The 17496-nt window shown below is 36.6% G+C and overlaps 1 protein-coding gene across 1 annotated transcript in view; it reads right to left on the bottom strand.

Annotated features, from left to right (window-relative positions):
• Positions 1 to 17496, bottom strand: part of LOC143222110 (ETS homologous factor-like) — a 58974-nt gene that overhangs the window by 14666 nt on the left and 26812 nt on the right. Inside the window, exons 7-8 of the mRNA XM_076448069.1 lie at positions 16351 to 16434; positions 13963 to 14158 (exon numbers count right to left, since the gene is read on the bottom strand). Of these exons, the coding sequence (XP_076304184.1) occupies positions 13963 to 14158; positions 16351 to 16434 (280 nt within the window). The remainder of the gene's footprint in view (positions 1 to 13962; positions 14159 to 16350; positions 16435 to 17496) is intronic.

The following is a 17496-nucleotide window of genomic DNA, read 5'->3' on the forward strand; positions in this document are numbered from 1 at the left end:
TAGGCTGGCATAGAGGTTGCCGAAATGTAATATTTCTATATATTTAGCTTGGAAAGTTTTGAAATTATGTTTGAATTCCATGTAATTTTCCACATTTGTGTATGGTTTAATGCTTGTACTTTCCGTTATAATGCTATAAGATTTAGCGCAGATAGCCCTCAAGTAGCTTTGCGCGAAATTCAAAACAAACTAACAAGCTACAAGATTTCTTCAAATAATATTTGATATAATTAGGACCTTTATGTATTACAATAAATAAATGTTCTGGTGTGACGTTTGATTTATAGAGTGACTTGTGTAATTCAGGAGTCCAGAATAATTTGGTGTTATGATATATGTTTCATCTAAAGATTTTAATAGGGTCGTTTCATACAATTTTAATTAATTATTTCTGTGAAGTTGTATGAAAATATTAGGCTTAAGAACTTGTGTGAAAATATACTCTTCAAAAAAAGAAACGCAAAAGGCAAAATATGAGACAAATTGTTAACAAGTTTATTCCTGGTAGTTCTGTATGACATGTGTGAAACTTTGCACATTCACTGCTGAACATCCAAAGTCTGCAAAGGCGAAGTCCACGCTCACTAGTTGAAGTTTAACGTCACTCAACGTCAATAACGAGTATGCCCCCCCGTAAGCATCAATAACTGCTTGGCATCTCCTGCCCATGGAAGCGATGAGATGACGAATCACATCCCATGGAATGGCTGTCCACTCAGCCTGCAAAGCTGCTGCAAGCTGAGGTAGAGTCTGCGGTTGAGGTTGTCACCGTCGCAGACGTCGGTCCAACTCGTCCCAAAGATGTCCGATGGGATTTAAATCTGGTGATCTGGAGGGCCAGGAAAGAACGTTGATGTTGTGGTGTCTCAAGAAAACAGTGGTGAGTCGGGCTGTGTGAGGACGGGCGTTGTCATGTTGAAAAACGTCGTTGACGTTCACCATGATGGGTTGCACATGGGGCCTAAGAATCTCGTCGACGTATCGTTGAGCCGTAAGATTCCCTCGAATATGCAAAAGGTTTGTTCTGGCATTGTAGGCGATGGCAGCCCACATCATGACGCTGCCACCACCAAATCTGTCAACTTCCTGCAGACAATTTGCTGCATAACGTTCACCTCGGCGACGGTAAACACGGGTCCTTCCATCCTACCTACGAAGCATAAAACGTGATTCATTGCTGAACCAAACATGCCTCCATCGTCTATGACGCCATACCCGATGTGCCCGAGTCCACTGCAGTTGTGCTTGACGATGTTGCTGGGTGAGAATGACGGCTCTGACTGGACGTCGAGGTCGGATTGCTGCATCTCGTAGACGGTTTCGTACGGTCTGATCGGAAATCCTACGCAGCCCTGGTATGGTTGAGGCAGTAGACGTCGCAGTGATGGTCCAGTCCCGAAGGTGACGTAACCGGATATTGCGATCTTGTGCGGGCGTGGTCACACGAGGTCTGCCAGATCGTGGACGGTCACGAGTTGATCCATGTTGTTGGTACCGATTCCATAGCCTTGTGATGGTGCTTGGGTGGAGATTCACAGCTCTGGCAACATCTGATCGAGATTCGCCTGCTTCCAAGCGACCAATGGCGTTGTTGCGTTGTGCTTCAGTCAGTCTTGGCGTAACTGTATTGCGTGTCGGTGGCTTAACACTGAGCTATGGAAACCGAGAACCCGTCACTTTTATAGGGATTTTGCACATGTTGCACTTGCAAAACATGCAAATCTCTCAAACAAATTTATTGGACACGCATGCGTTTTGGCGAAAAATCCGATGTTTTCCTCCGTTTTCAAAGTTATTTCTCTTTAAAATAACAAAAATATCCCTTTTGCGTTTCTTGTTTTGAAGAGTATATTAGGCTTAAGTATTTGTGTGAAAGTGTTAGGCATGATTTTTTTTCTCCAAAAGGAGATTCCATTGTTGGATTTTTTTTCTACTTGGTCCACCTATTGTGAAAAACTAATTTGTAGTTACTTTTAGTCTTTACTTCAGTTTAATATCGACGTTTATATGATTGCATCAAAACGTTTTTAATGCGCTTCCAATTAATTTTGCCATATTCCCTAAATTTAGGTCCCTTATTGAGCAAATGACTTACATTTCCACTTTCAACAGTGTTGTATGTAAATATAAGCAAAATTAATGCAGTCACAACCTGAAGAATGAACTTTGTCTAGCTCGTCGTTGTTAACACTATTTAAAACCCTGTTATAACAATAATTTATGTTTCCAATAGATTTGTGCATGACATAACTCATTGTTCCAAATTTATTGTTGTTGTTTTTTATATGTTTAGGTAGTAGCTGTTCTAGAAACTTGTTCCGATCAATATATTAGGGTTAGTAAGTTCTGTGTTGTTTTCAATAAATAAAACATTGAGAAATACTTCAGTTTTTGTTAAAGATGTTTCAGGCTTAACTGGAAAGCCTGGGGACAAATAATATAACGATGTTTGTAATGATATCAGTTGATAACGCAAACCCAAAGCTAAAATGAAGATTCCTAACAGCCGATATCCAGGAATTTTAAACTTAGTTTGTTGTTTGTGATTAAGCACAAAGCTACACAATGGGCTGTCTGTGCTCTGCCCACTATGTTTATCGAAACCTGGTTTTTAGCGTTGTAAGTCCGCAGGCGTGCTGCTTTGCCAATGGTGGGACGACTTTTAATTCAGATGATTTGTTTCTTTTAAATTTCGCGCAAAGCTACACGAGGGTTATCTGCGCTAGCCGTCCCTAGTTTAGCAGTGTAAGACTAGAGGGAAGGCAGCTAGTCATCACCACCCACCGCCTACTCTTTTACTAACGAATAGTTGGATTGACCGTAACATTATAACATCCCCATGCCTCAAAGGGCGAGCATGTTTGGTGTGACAGGGATTCGAGCCCGCGACTCTTAGATGACGAGTCGAGTGCCTTAACCACCTGGCCATGCCGGGCCCAACCAACTGGCAAGTATTATGAATTACTTTACAGCTCAACACAAAAGAGAAAAATAATTCTTCTTACATAATTAAATCAATAGAAACAACTAAATCAATCTGACCATTTTCGGTCAACATATTTCATATGAAGGCCTTTTACAAACTAAAGTGAAGTGTCAGAAAAATGAATTTTAAGATAAGTATTATTATTTTATAAAACAGCGGTTATTCAAGACGTTCTAAACGTGCATCGTAATCACTTTCCAGATATTAGTATCAGTGTATATATAAGAAATGACAAGTACAAAATTATTGTTATTAGTTTTTAAGTTTGAAAAATGTTTTGGAAACCGCGACCACCAAAGACCAAAGACTCTCGAAAGAGGCATACGTCGATACGGTGGGCAAAAAAACAAAAGCAACAACAAACCAAAACATTTCTTTTAAGTTGTCTGTCGTCTTTGTAAATACTTGTATTAGTTTCTGTAGCAGTTACAACAATTAAAATTAATATAAAATTATACTAAATATTACTTATTGCTGTATAATGCTTACAGTTTTCTTTCACAAAATTTCATTTTTTTTCAACTTTAATAATATTCTCATCACATATTCAGAAACCTGAGAGTCCAAATGTGGGATAAAAATATTAGAGAGTAGAATGTAGCCGGTATTACAAGAAAGTAAAACATTGCTAGCATAACTAGAAAATAAAACTTTGACAGCATTACTAGTGAGTAGAATGTCACCAGCATACAAGATGTGAGAATGATAAACTTTTGTGATTTTATGTCTGAAACAATCATTGTGTTTAATTTTCTGATATTATGCGGTCTTCAGCAGAGAAATATGTATTGTAGTACAGAGAACCAAATGTTGGTCACAATGACCAATGTAACCTAGTCATTCTGACTAATGCACTTAATAACCAACTTTTTAAATGTACTTAGATATTCCCTGTATTGAAAGCAACGAACTTGTATTAACACATCTAAGTTATGAAATAATTAGATCTGAACCAGTACAGATAAATTTCCAGCTAGTTAATACGAATAGAAATAATGCTGTTCAATAATACAACTATGTTGGCTAATGCGCTTAGAAACATATTATCAAATAATACACTTAAATACCATTATGTGAAGAAAGTGATCATGTATAATAGCTAACTGAAATAAGATGTAAGTAACTACAGCAGTGCGCAACATTTTATGAGAAAATGTAACTAAAGTCATGAAAAGTTCAGGTATTTATGAAAACCAGTGTTAAAGTTAGAATTTGAGATTATATTTGAGCAGATTTCGTCAAGTATGTTCTAAAAACGTAAAGATTTACATATTTTTGTTGACTAATACATGAGATAACAAATTAACAACATTTTCAAGTGGCAGCTACTTTCCTTTGTTCACCTCCTGTTTATATACGTATGAATAAAAAAAAAATTATATAATTCAAGTATAATATGTTTAGAAAAAATGTTAGCAAATGATACACCTCAATTATTTTGCATAAGATAATTTTGATGTTATCCTAACGATTTAAGTTTGCGTTGGAATTACTATAATTCTAATATTTTTATAATTACTTACAATAAACCATCTTTAACCCCAAAACAGGAGTATATGGTTGTTCGAGGGGGATCTTCGAATCCCTCTTGCGAATTTATTGCATCATATAAATTATGAAGTATAGGTGCTAATATTAGCAAACAAAAGGCAGCAAATACACATTTTTTTATTTGGAAGATTACACTAAATAAAAAAGTTGGAAGTGGTTTAGGGCTTACGAAACAACTAGAGCGTTTCATTATCTGAGCGTCGCGGGTTCGAATCCTGGTCGCACCAAACATGCTCGCCCTTTCAGCCGTGGGGGCGTAATAATGTGACTGTCAATCCCACTATTCGTTGGTAAAAGAGTATCCCAAGAGTTAGCGGTGGGTGGTGATGACTAGCTGCCTTCCCTCTAGTCTTACACTGCTAAATTAGGAACAGCTAGCCCAGATAGCCCTCGAGTAGCTTTGTGCGAAATTCAAAACAAACAAACAGTTCAGTTTTGGAACAGAAAGTGTAATTGAAAATATTGCTCCCTATTGTTACTGATGATCCTGAAAAAAAGTGAAATGCTTGATGGCTGACTTTCCGCTTAACATTATTTAGTTGGAACGGAAAGGAGAAAGGATGTACCCCTGTGTATTCATCCAATTCCACACCTGCCGTGCTTAACTTCTCCAGGTATCCGAAAAACAGCCCTGTTGATACTCTATGAATCCCCATCTGACTTACTTTAGGAAATAGGCCCGGCATGGCCAGCTGGTTAGGAGGTGCTCGACTCGTAATCTAAAGGTCGTGGGTTCGAATCCTCGTCATGTCAAAACATGCTCTCCCTTTCAGCCGTGGGGTCGTTATAAAGTGCAGTCAATCCCACTATTCCTTAGTAAAAATTTGGCCCAAGGGTGGTGATGACTAGCTGCCTTCCCTCTGGTATTACATTGCTAAATTAGAGACGGCTAGCGTAGATAGCCCACGTGTAGCTTTGCGCGAAATCTCAAAAACAAACAAACAATTTTAGGAAATGTCCGCTTTTATTTTCACTCTTACAGAACACAACGGGTAATTCCAGGCTGTTATAAAGTGAAGGAAGTAACCTCTAACGGTGAGAAAATTTCCCATGTAATTCTTATATAAAATGAGGTCCTGCTCTAAATGTATATATGATCCTTTAGTTTTGTATTCTGAGAAGTGAAAAACAAACTACAAACTAAACATTTTGTTTTAGCGCAAAGCTACACAGCTATATATATATGTGCTGTATCCACTGTAGAAAATAGAGCCCCGAATTTTAGCGATGTTAAGACTAAATTTACCGCACGGTGAAACTGAGGGGCAATTTTAAAATATTACTAAAGCATAGTGAAGTTAAAAGAAGCCGTAACCGAGACTATACAAAAAAACCGGTGTATGAATACATTGATAAAATATTTTCGTTTCTAATGTTTGGTTCCTTTTTAAAGTTATTCTCCTATTTTTATAATTTAAACATTTTCATCCCATGTCAGTACGTACTTAATGATGTCGTATTTTTACACTCACATAGTTGTTGTAGATGTATAACCAGATAAGCCTAATATATTCAGAATACAGCTCTTAATTACCAACACATATTTATTCTGTCGTAGCGTGATATGATTTTTTTATGTCAAGTGCGATAAACTATGATAAATTGATACGTTCTTCGAAGTGAAGTAACGTATTACACAGCATTATAAATACTAAATACTGAGTTTTCGGTAAATTACAAAGAAACCAGATGTAGTGCACAAACAGAACAATAAGAAAACTCTCAATGTCTTGCTCTTAACCAGTTTATTACGGCGTTGCTCTTTTAAGACTTTAAGCATCTTCGACAAAAAAATATTTCACAATAAAGGATTAGTTTACTTATCTTGGTCATGTTCTATTTGACGATTAGGCATATTAACAGTAGCTTAGTCTCCATTACAAAAGACCCCGTCATGAGGGTCTCATGTCCAAAGAATATCACTCCTGCTTGCTTATTTTCTACCGACTATTTAAACAGTCTGATTACACAGAAATATATATGCGCTGTTTCTGGCAGCTTAAAGAGTACGTTTTCGAACGGAATAATATGGTATCCCTTCTATTCTTCAGCTGTTTGAGATATAAGATAATTGTATGGATACTTCGCGGATACATGAGATATGTTACTTTACCAGATAAAGTTTCTTCTTAATTATGTTACCAACTATTGCCTGGATGAAGCGGAAGGCGTTTATCACTGACATTCATATTCTTGGATTCTTACAAATTAAAATATATTGTACGTAATTTTTGACAACCAGGGTATGACTTATGGCAGGTCTCTTTCTACATGATTCTGGTTCCAAAAGTTGATCTATACTCCTTTGTTTTCATGTGCCACTAACTACAATATATATCTCTTTTTTATGTAAATTATATATTCTCAAAAGCGATCATTTAGTGGCGTCACACTACCTATAAAACGCTGAGCAATGTTAGGTGATTTGCTTGTTTGTATATACAAAATGTGTTTAATATAACGCACTCAGGTTTCTCTTTTTCGTTCCCAGGAAGAAAGTATACAAGTTTTTTACAGAAGTGAGTTCGACTGCGATATGGAGTTACACGTAATGACAGAGTTTAGAAAACAATTTTGCAGATGGAATATATAAAGGTGGTTTTTAGTGAATCCAAGGCTTAAATTCAAATGCGGTGTGTTAGAAAATTGTGAATTAATATGTTTAGTAGTTAACGTTATGCTTGGTTAGTGTTAATTTTATACTATCTTAGTACTTTTCTGAAATTTTAAAATTACTAATTAACCTATCCCAGCCTAACCACCACGCAATGCCGTAGCTGATAAACTATAAGTAAGGTAGCTAGTCAAAAGCAACCTCTGCCAGCTTCAGAAATACTTTAATCAAAGAGTGAACTTTGATCGTGAGTCTTGTAACGCACCCAGTGCTTAAAAGTACTGAGTACGATTTCGCGGTTAAGACTCGAATAATGAGTCTTTGGATTCACAGTCTAGAATTCTAATCTGTCGGCTCACGCCAGTCTCGATAAATAACAGCCGAAAATAAAACTTTATTAGGGGCACACACTGAAATATTTATTGTGTTATCTACTGTACAAGATCTGTTTGGTTGTCAACAGAAATCCACGCATCAATCAGACACATAAAATGTCTCGGCATGGCCAGTTAGGTGGTCAGGGTCGCTCGACTCGTAATCTGAGGGTCGCGAGTTCGAATTTCCGTCATACCAAACATGCTTACTCTTTCAGCCGTGGGGGCGTTATAATGTAACGGTAAATCCAACTATTTGTTACGTGTACAAAAGTCCAAATAATGAAGGTCATCAATATTGTCCAAAAACTCCATCCAGGTCTCAAGAACACTTAACAAACTTCCGATACAAGTGCATCATTTTTGGACATGAATGTCCACATTTCAGCCTACTTTCTTTAAACCAAAGCACGCCACAAAGACACTGACAGTCACGCTTGCTTAAACTCAGTGGCGTATTTAGGTATGGGGTAGAAGGGACTCAGCCCCAGGGTCCATGGTCTTAATGGAGGCCCATTGGCCTCATTCTGTGTAAAATTGCATGGGATGTAGGGCCACCACAATTATTAGCTCCTGGGTCCACACAACCTTAATCCCCCACTGCCTAGGCTATCGTTCTACCGATCCCAATTAAAGAAAGGCTGTAATTACTAAAAAGCAGTTCACAAAACGCTCGTGTTTTCAGGACCAAGACCTACACTCCAAATCAACTGCAATGACACGATGTTTCCAACTACTCAACTACCCGCCCGATCTTATCAGGCCATGCACACACCGAATAGAATGACATCCAACTTAGGACTAAAGTCCACAGTATAGAAACCCCTTGCTTTTAACATACCTTCCCTCAACAAATTAGTAGCCAATATCATACAAAAAATTAAGTTGTTGATAAGTGATCCCACCACTGCCATACCTACTCTAGTTCCTTATAAACGTTATATCTGTTACGGAAACTTATTGTACCAAACAAAATTGTTATAACTGTTTATATATTTCAATCACCACCACAATAACGGTAAATAGTTACACTCTCCACGTCAAGATGTGTCATGTGCTGCACCCAGTGTAGTAGGTGTTACTACTACATATTGGAGAAACAGTCCACAGATTTGGTGATCGTTTACGCGAACATCTTAGATGTTTAAGAGATAGCACCTTTTCCAAGAAACTTCAAATGTCGCGACTACAATCGTACTTCTCACGTGGTGATCTCAGTTATAAGAAACGCGCCACTCAACAAATTAAAAAGGGAAAACCTTGGACACCGTCTTATCTTCCAATTTAACACTAATGCCCCTTGTGGCATAAATTAAAACCTACTTTTAAATAATTATAAAATTTCATCAACTCTTTCTTTAATTTCTTTGTTTGGATTTAAGCACAAAGCTACACAATGGGCTATTTTAGCACTGCCCATCAGGAGGATCGAAACCCGATTTGTAACGGTTTCAGTCCGCAGACATGCCGCTGTGCCACTACGAGGGGGCATTCTTTACTTTCATTCCCTTAAACTTTTTCTTTTGACGCGTTTATCTTATAACTCTTATTCTTAGATAACTTTCCTTTCAACCTTATCCAGGAAAATAGACTTCTCCTTATCCTGGATTTTTATTTTATTACTTTACAAATATACGTTTATTATTTTCCCGTGTTTTCATTTCTAAATCCAGTTCTAGTTGTTCTAATGGACTTCTTTTCAACATTCTTGCTATATTAGTAATGTTTACGTTAATAAGTCAAACAATGTTTTTATCAGTATTTTTGTTCCTGTACTTACATGTTCAACGTGTGTAATTCAAACTTTGGGAAAATTTTATCTTTCATTAATTGCTTCTGAGCATTCAACAGATAGCCCGATGTGGCTTTATTATAAGAAAACACACATACACACACGCTTCTGAGCATAATGCCATTGTAACACGGTCTTTACTTCTCAATGAAGGACGTCTGCTCCTGAGCCCGTCATAGCCAGATGGGTTAAGGTGTTCGACTCGTAATCTGAGGGTCGCAGGTTCGAATTCCCGTCGCACCAAACATGCTCGCCCTTTCAGACGTGTGGGCGTTAAAATGTGAAGATAAATCCCACTATTCCTTGGTAAAAGAGTAGCCCAAGAATTGGCGGTTGGAGGTGATGACTAGCTGCCTTCTCTCTGGTCTTACGCTGCAAACTTAGGGACAGCTAGCGCAGATAGCCCTCGTGTAGCTTTGCGCGAAATTCAAAAACAAACAAAGAAATAAGCGCCTGCTCGGACCCACTCCACCCTAAGTGGCACAGCAGAATGTTTCTGGACTCACGCTGCTAGAAACCGGGTTTCCGATACTTGTGGTGGGCAGAGCACAGATAGGCCATTGTGTAACTTCGTGCTTAAATCTTAACAAACAAAAGCGTCTGTTCGAAACGTCTCATAAAATAAGGTGGGAAAGTTTTAATTTATTCAACTTATTCTCTCTTATAGTTTATCCAAATAATTTATCAATACATGCAAGTTTGTTTTAACTGGACCTTTGGCTGTTGAGGAAACGGCGTTATCGAATAAAATCACTAAGAACTAGTTTTAAAATGTTCGTGTTATTATGCAATAAAATTGGTCGATAACTATAAAAGTGTACAACCAAAAAAATCTTTGAAATCTGATCCAGCTGTTAGGTTTCCTACAATGTGCCAATTCCTTAAAATAAAAACAAATGATCAAAACATACTATATTTTAAAGGAAGGAACTTCAGTAAAATAGATATAAACACTTTTAAAAAACGCACACGTTGAATGGTGGTTGAATTTTTGTTGTTGTTATTACTACTACTTATGGCAATAAGAATAATGGTTGAGACTTCTGTACTGATGAAAAACTCGAAAACAGAGGCAATTCCTCATCAGTGGTTTGGTTATACTGTACGGAATTGAAACGTATGTTATTTTATCCACAACGGACCGAGACCACATCATTTTTATTCAAATCCGACATCTGATGATCCGTCATGTAATGTGGTATGTATTCGTTTTACCTGCACTCTTAAATACAATTAATTTTCACTTCAGTATGGAGTAGGATCACTACAAACAAGTGCGGCTTGGACTGTTCCTCTGAGATCCCTGTTTCCATGGTATCTTCAGATAGGAGTTACTTGCCATAATCTGTTTCTTTCTTTGTTTTTTGAATTTCGCGCAAAGCTACTCGAGGGCTATCTGCGCTAGTCCTCCCTAATTTAGGAGTGTAAGACTAGAGGGAAGGCAGCTAGTCATCACCACCCACCGCCAACTCTTGGGTCACTCATTTACCAACAAATAGTGGGATTGGCCGTAACATTATAACGCTCCGTCGGCTGAAAGGGCGAGCATGTTTGCTGCGACCGGGATTCGAACCCGCGACCCTCGAGTCACGAGTCGAACGCCTTGACACACTAGGCCATGCCGAGCCCTTGTCATAATCTAAAGAGTTTTCCAAAACAGTTGAGGTCCCTGATGATTGTGAAAGATGCTACAAACGAGCAGTCTTCAAGTAAAGTGGTTTGGTTTGAATTTCGCGCAAAGCTACACGAGGGCTATGTAATCTAGGCGTCTTTAACTTAGCAGTGGGCTACTCTTTTACCAACGAAAAGTGTGATTCACCGTCACTTTTTAACACACCCACGGCTGAGAAGGCGAGCATGTTTGGTGTGACAGGGATTCGAACCCGCGACTCTCAGATTACGAGTTGAGCGCCGTAACCACGTGGCCATGCCGGGCCTCAAGTAAAGTGTCAAATAGTTTCGCATGGTGGCATTACAGTGTATTGTTCATTAGGCTCAAACAAGGAACATAATACACTCACTAATAATACACTATGTAATACCAACGTATGCGCACATAAATGCCCATCATGTCAGAAAAGAACATCAAACAGTAACAGAAAATTATAACAAAATAGTGGAATGTGAAACCCATCGATATGAGAAGAGAGTAGAATAAATAACGATATGAGAAGAGAGTAGAATAAATAATCTTCACTCACTTAACTGATACATTCAGTTACCCAAGTACAGAGGTTATCGAATCCTGGAAAACCTTTTTGACACCATCCAATGAGTTTATTCTGTTCGAATATACCCTGCTAACACTTGTGGTTCTTCCATGACTTCACTGAAAACGGCAGTAGTTTAAGAGTAGCAATATAGGTCACACATTTATTATAAATTAGTATTTACTAATATACAAGTAATTAATAATTGGGTTAAGTGACCGTATAATTTGCTTCCCTTAATGATAACACAGGTCTGTGAATCACAAAAGTTGTTTTGGTTTTAATCACGGAATTTCCTATAATTCAGCTATACAGATTTCGAAAATAATATTCTTTTTTTCCTATCATGTAAATGTTTTTATATATAAATAGGAAAAAAGATGTTGCAAATTTTCATTGTTATCCTTGAGATGACCTTATGAGGTCGAAACGTCGTTATGTACTTTAATTTAATTAAAGTTTTAATATCCCTACCAGCCGTTTTTAGAATACATTTTCACTTCAAGTGGGTTTCTCGTTATCATGAACTTGTTTGTTTGCTCTTAAGCATGAAGTTACACAATGGACTAGGTATCCAAAAAAACACATGATTTTAATGTTGAATTTTAACATTTATTGACAAATGTATAACTGATAATTGAATCTAATGTGATCAGGCCAAACTTACCGACACCTCTTCGATCATTCTTTGAGAAAATAAGAGTGAATCCTCAATAGCCGCAGTACTTTAAATAATTTCAGGCACAATTAGAATATATTTATCTGTGAAACCTTTTTTTTATTATTATTATCTATATTTCTGTGTGCGAACAATACCCACCGTGTGACGCGCATATACCCGATTCATTTCATTACTCGTCAGGATCTCTACCAGCCTGTCCTCAAATTCCAATTGTTATAGATAGAGTTTTACCGTGTGAGTCAAAAACTGTAATTATGCCTCAAATAGGTCAAGGAATAACGAAGCGATAAGCTCAAAATTTTGTACTTCATAAATTCAGAGTCACTCTCTAAGCCACTATGCCGCAACTAAAAAAAGTAGATTCGAGAAATTAGTATTTAAGAAAAAAAATTAAATTGAGTTAAGTTAAAACTCAATCTTTCATGCTATTTTCTAATGAGGTAAATTAATTTTATAAATACTTTTAACTATATAAAACACCCCTGTTAATTGATTTCTTAAATGGTTTCTGAAAACTTGTTTTGAAATCTTAACAATTTTCTATACTGCTAACATGTAGTATTTAACCTCTTCCAAAAGGTATTAAACGAGAACCTTTTATAATTTTTAATCTTACGCCTAGTAAATAACTGAAGACAAAAAAAATTACTTGGGGACAAAAGCCAACTTATATCATTGTTATTTCAAGACAAAATTTTGTAAGATTTAAATACAGGCTATCACGAGCATTATTTTTTTTTCCAAAATTTGGGTATATGTTTTAGTAGACTTAATAATGTCATCATGAAAATCAGAAATATTTCTACTTAATAAAGTTATCATCAAGATAATTTTAGAGCTGTTATTAAGATCTCCCGTCCCACCAAACATGCTAGCCCTTTCAGCCATGTTTCAGCCATTTTTCGTTGGTAAAAGAGTAGCCCAAAAGTTGGCAGTGGTTGGTGATGACAAGCTGGCTTCCCTCTAGTCTTTTACTGCTAAATTATGGACGGTTAGCGCAGATAGCTTTCGTGTAGCTTTCCACGAAATTCAAAACGCGAACATAAGTACTTATTAAGTCTATTATCAAAATATTTCTAGAGCACATAACAGGGCCGTTATTAAAATATTTCCAGTGCGAGTAACAAGCAATTATTAATGACTAAATTCAATATGAAGAGAAAATTGTTGTTTTCGTTATCTTGAAGGGTTAACTTTTGGTCAGTCGATTTAATAAATAACTTAACTAGAGATTGAAAGTAATTATCAACATATTGCAAGACACTTTTGCGACTATCGAGTTACAGGAGTATAGGTTTAAGGGAAACGTTTTATTATATTTCTGAATTAAATATATCACGTCATGTAACGTCAATAATAGGGTGCAGTAAGTATTTGTTGGCACAATTCCAACGATTGATAAATCTCACATACAAATCTTGCTATGCTAATTTTTTGTTGTTGTTGTTAACTAGCATTGGTTAATATATTATGTTTTTGTTCGAGTGGCCTTCATGTAAGTCTGGGCTTTGGATTTCGAGGAAATTTATATCAATATAACTTGCCAACATCAAAGAAGGTTTTTTTTTTTCCACAAGATAAAAATATAATCCTTTCATTAATATTGCTTCTGATCGTTGCCCGCTTAGGGAATTATTATGTTTATGTTAATATTTACCGTCTCGACCAATGTAATTTCTGATTACAGATAAATTTACTTCAACAATGTATTCACATTATTTTAAATAGAACGTAACGTTTTGTAATGACTTACCTCATAGCTCTACTTAATTTCTCGTACGTCATTTTTGTATTCTGTTTTCGATCTCCCCACAATTTAGCGACCTTCTCGGACTGTACAAACTTAAATATTCCTTCCTCTCTCCGTTCCCATCGAATGTATGCCGGATTATAGTTTGGGTTCAGAAGAAGGTCCCGGATGAACTCCCACAGTTTTCCCAGTCCTTTACCTAGGACGGTATACGAACGTTCCATCACAAACTGTACATAAATGTTACTAAACATTTTTGCAAAGTATTCCTATAATTACTGGTTTTTATTTTTGCGGATGAAGACGAAATATCAAACCATAAAGCCTTAAAGACCAGTTTTGATGTAATCTCTCTCTTCACAGTAGTCCAAACTAGCAAAGCCTGCAAGGTATGTTTAGAACTTTATATCCAAGACCCCAACCCATTCCCAGCAACCAATTAGCAACCCTTATAGAATGTACTACCACCAAAACTAACTTTATGTTCAATAATCAAAACTACCTACACATAAATGGCCTAAGTATGAGGAATTCCGTGTCACCAGTTCCAACCGACATTTTTATGACACAGGTTGAATCTCAAGCGATCAATTCAGCCTTACACTCACCATTATACTGGTACAAATATGTTGATGATACAGTTGCTGGATTCATATCTACAGAATACACACTTAGTTTTTCAATAACGTTAACTCGATACACCCCAACATTAAGTTCATCCGTGAACACGAAAAAAACAAACAAACTAAATAACATTTCTCAACCTCAAAGTCACAAGAACCGATAGACAATTCAAAACGGAAATCCACAGAAAAATCACCCACTGGATTACACATTCCTTGGGACTCAGCACATGAAACAAAACAGAAACTCGACATATTAAGAAAGCAAATAAACACAGCCACAAAACTATGTTCACCTGATAAAATCAACAAATTAAAACAATACTTCATCAACATCAACAAATTTTCTCCAATAATCCTTGAAAAATTATACTCAAACACCAAGATCAACAACAGGCAAACAATAATAAATTCCAAGACGCAACAAGCTGCAAAACATTACACTGTTGTATACCAAATGTATTCGAAAACCAAATACAAAACTGAAGTGTATGTTTGTGTTGTTGTTTTTTTTGCGGTAAAGCAGCATCGGGCTATCTGCTGAGTCGAGAACTTAAGTCCATACTTCGTAAAAACTGCACTGACAAACATAACACCAACATAACTTATCAAATACAATGCAACAACTGAACACAAGAAACACCTTCACACGTTTTGATCACTGCAAATCAAATAAACGCAACATAACCACAGAACACTCCCAGATGCTAAATAGGAAAACAAACATAAGCAAACGCAAAATCAAAGAAGCCTTACTCATACAGCAACTCAAAATAAAATTAAACCATTAAAAAGAAATATATTTATACCTATACTAATTAATAACCTAATATATACTGCAATGCCCCCTACAATCTCGTATCAGTTTACACTCTCGTCCCTTAAGACATATGCCTGGAAACGATCAATTGCAAACTCTCTTTGTTAACCTGAAGATGACCTAAGAAATAGGAAACGTTGTTCTCTACTTTATTTAATAGAACTTTTAATACCCGTACCAGCCGTCTTGAAATACAGACAGTAAGGGTTATTACTTTTTCGCGAAATGCTTAATTCAAATACCATATGAGTAGTTTATTTGTTTATGAATTTTGCGCAAAGCTACACGTGGCCTATCCACGCTAGTCATTCTTAATTTAGCAGTGTAAGACTAGAAGGAAAGCAGCTAGTCATCACCATTCACCGCCAACTCTTGATTGTTGTTGTTTTGAATTAAGCACAAAGCTACACAATGGGCTATCTGTGCTCTGCCCACCACGGGTATTGAAAACCGGTTTTTAGCGTTATAAGTCCGTAGACATACCGCTGAGCCATTAGGGGACCCAACTTTTGGACTTCTCTTTTGTCAATGAATAGTGGAATTGATCGTACTTTATTACGCCCCAACGACTGAAAGGGCAAGCATGTTTAGTGTTACAGGGATTCGAACCTGCAACCCTCAGAGTGCGAGTCGAGCACTCTTAATAATCTGGCTATGCAAGGCCTACTATATGAATAACAAAATCCCACTATTCGTTGGTAAAAGAGTAGCCTTAGAGTTGGCGGTGGGTGGTGATGATTAGCTGCCTTTCCTCTAGTCTTATACTACTAAATTAGGGACGGCTAGCGCAGATAGCCCTCTAATAGTTTTGCGCGAAATTAAAAAAAAAATTGAATCGAATTATTTATTATTCATATCAATCAGAATATAATACAATAATAATAACAACAACAAAATAATTCATTTTTAAACTTATATCTAAACTCGTTAAACCTTCATTTCTATTACCTTGGCGATTTCTACATTTGGCATCTTTTTTAGGTGGTCTCCCTCGTCGCCCGGTGCCCTGCTTTTTGTTTCTTGAAGATACATCTGAAAGAAAGAACAGTTTTTGAAGGACACCACTTCTTACTCCTTTAGACTATAATGGTCATGTAATAACGATGATATTTTGTTATTTTCGAAACCTAGTAATCACCTCTCTTCATTGTAATTCCTCAAGCGTGACATAATTGGTAAAAAAGCAGTTAAACAACAACGAAAGTTAACTAGTAGATGTAAATAATTCAAGTTCTGTTTGATATAGTTTTGTCCACAGTAACCTTGATTTTGTGTTGTTGAATTATAAAACGTAGACTCAATGTAATAGAAGATTGCCAGAAACCGAAGTGAAGAATCTAATATTTATTTTAGAAGTAGTGGTGGGTATTGAGATATGTACATGCAACATACAATCATATGATTTAATTGCACGATATGTAAGGTTAAACAAAAATCCGTTGATCTTAGTAAATGCCTATTATGGACAACAAGCGATTTAATGAGGCTTTTCATGTTTTTACAGCATATATTTCATATCTTGGGATGTACACAAAGAGCCTATTGAAGCATAGCAGAAAGGGGAAAAAATTATAAACGATTATTCTTTGAGTATAGCACAAAGAAGAGTAGGGGAAATCTCAATTAATTCTTATTTTATGAATGTTCTACTATTAAAATTATATTATTATCGTTATTGTTATATTATGTGATACCATAGATATAAATTTACGAAACCTATTCTTTGTTGTACTTGTTTTTATTTCTTTTTTTTCTTCTTCTTTTAAATGAATTATTCAAGCACGATTTGTCTTTTGTTGAATATCGAGTAAAGATACTGGAAAAGTATCTACGCTTGCCTTTCCTAATTTTGAAATGATTGCTAGAAAGAAGACATCTAGTTGACATCATTCATCGACGGTCCTGACATGGCCAGGTGGTTAGGACGCTAGTTTCGCAATCTGAGGGGAGCGGGTTCGAATCCATGTCTTACCAAACATCCTCGCCCATTAAGCAGTGAGGGCGTTATAACGTTACTGTTAATCCCCACTATTCGTTGGTATAAAAGTAGTCCAAGAGTGGTGATGACCACCTGCCTTCCCTCTAGTCTTTTCA

This window comes from Tachypleus tridentatus, chromosome 8 (assembly GCF_004210375.1).
Source record: "Tachypleus tridentatus isolate NWPU-2018 chromosome 8, ASM421037v1, whole genome shotgun sequence".
Lineage (NCBI taxonomy): Eukaryota > Metazoa > Arthropoda > Merostomata > Xiphosura > Limulidae > Tachypleus > Tachypleus tridentatus.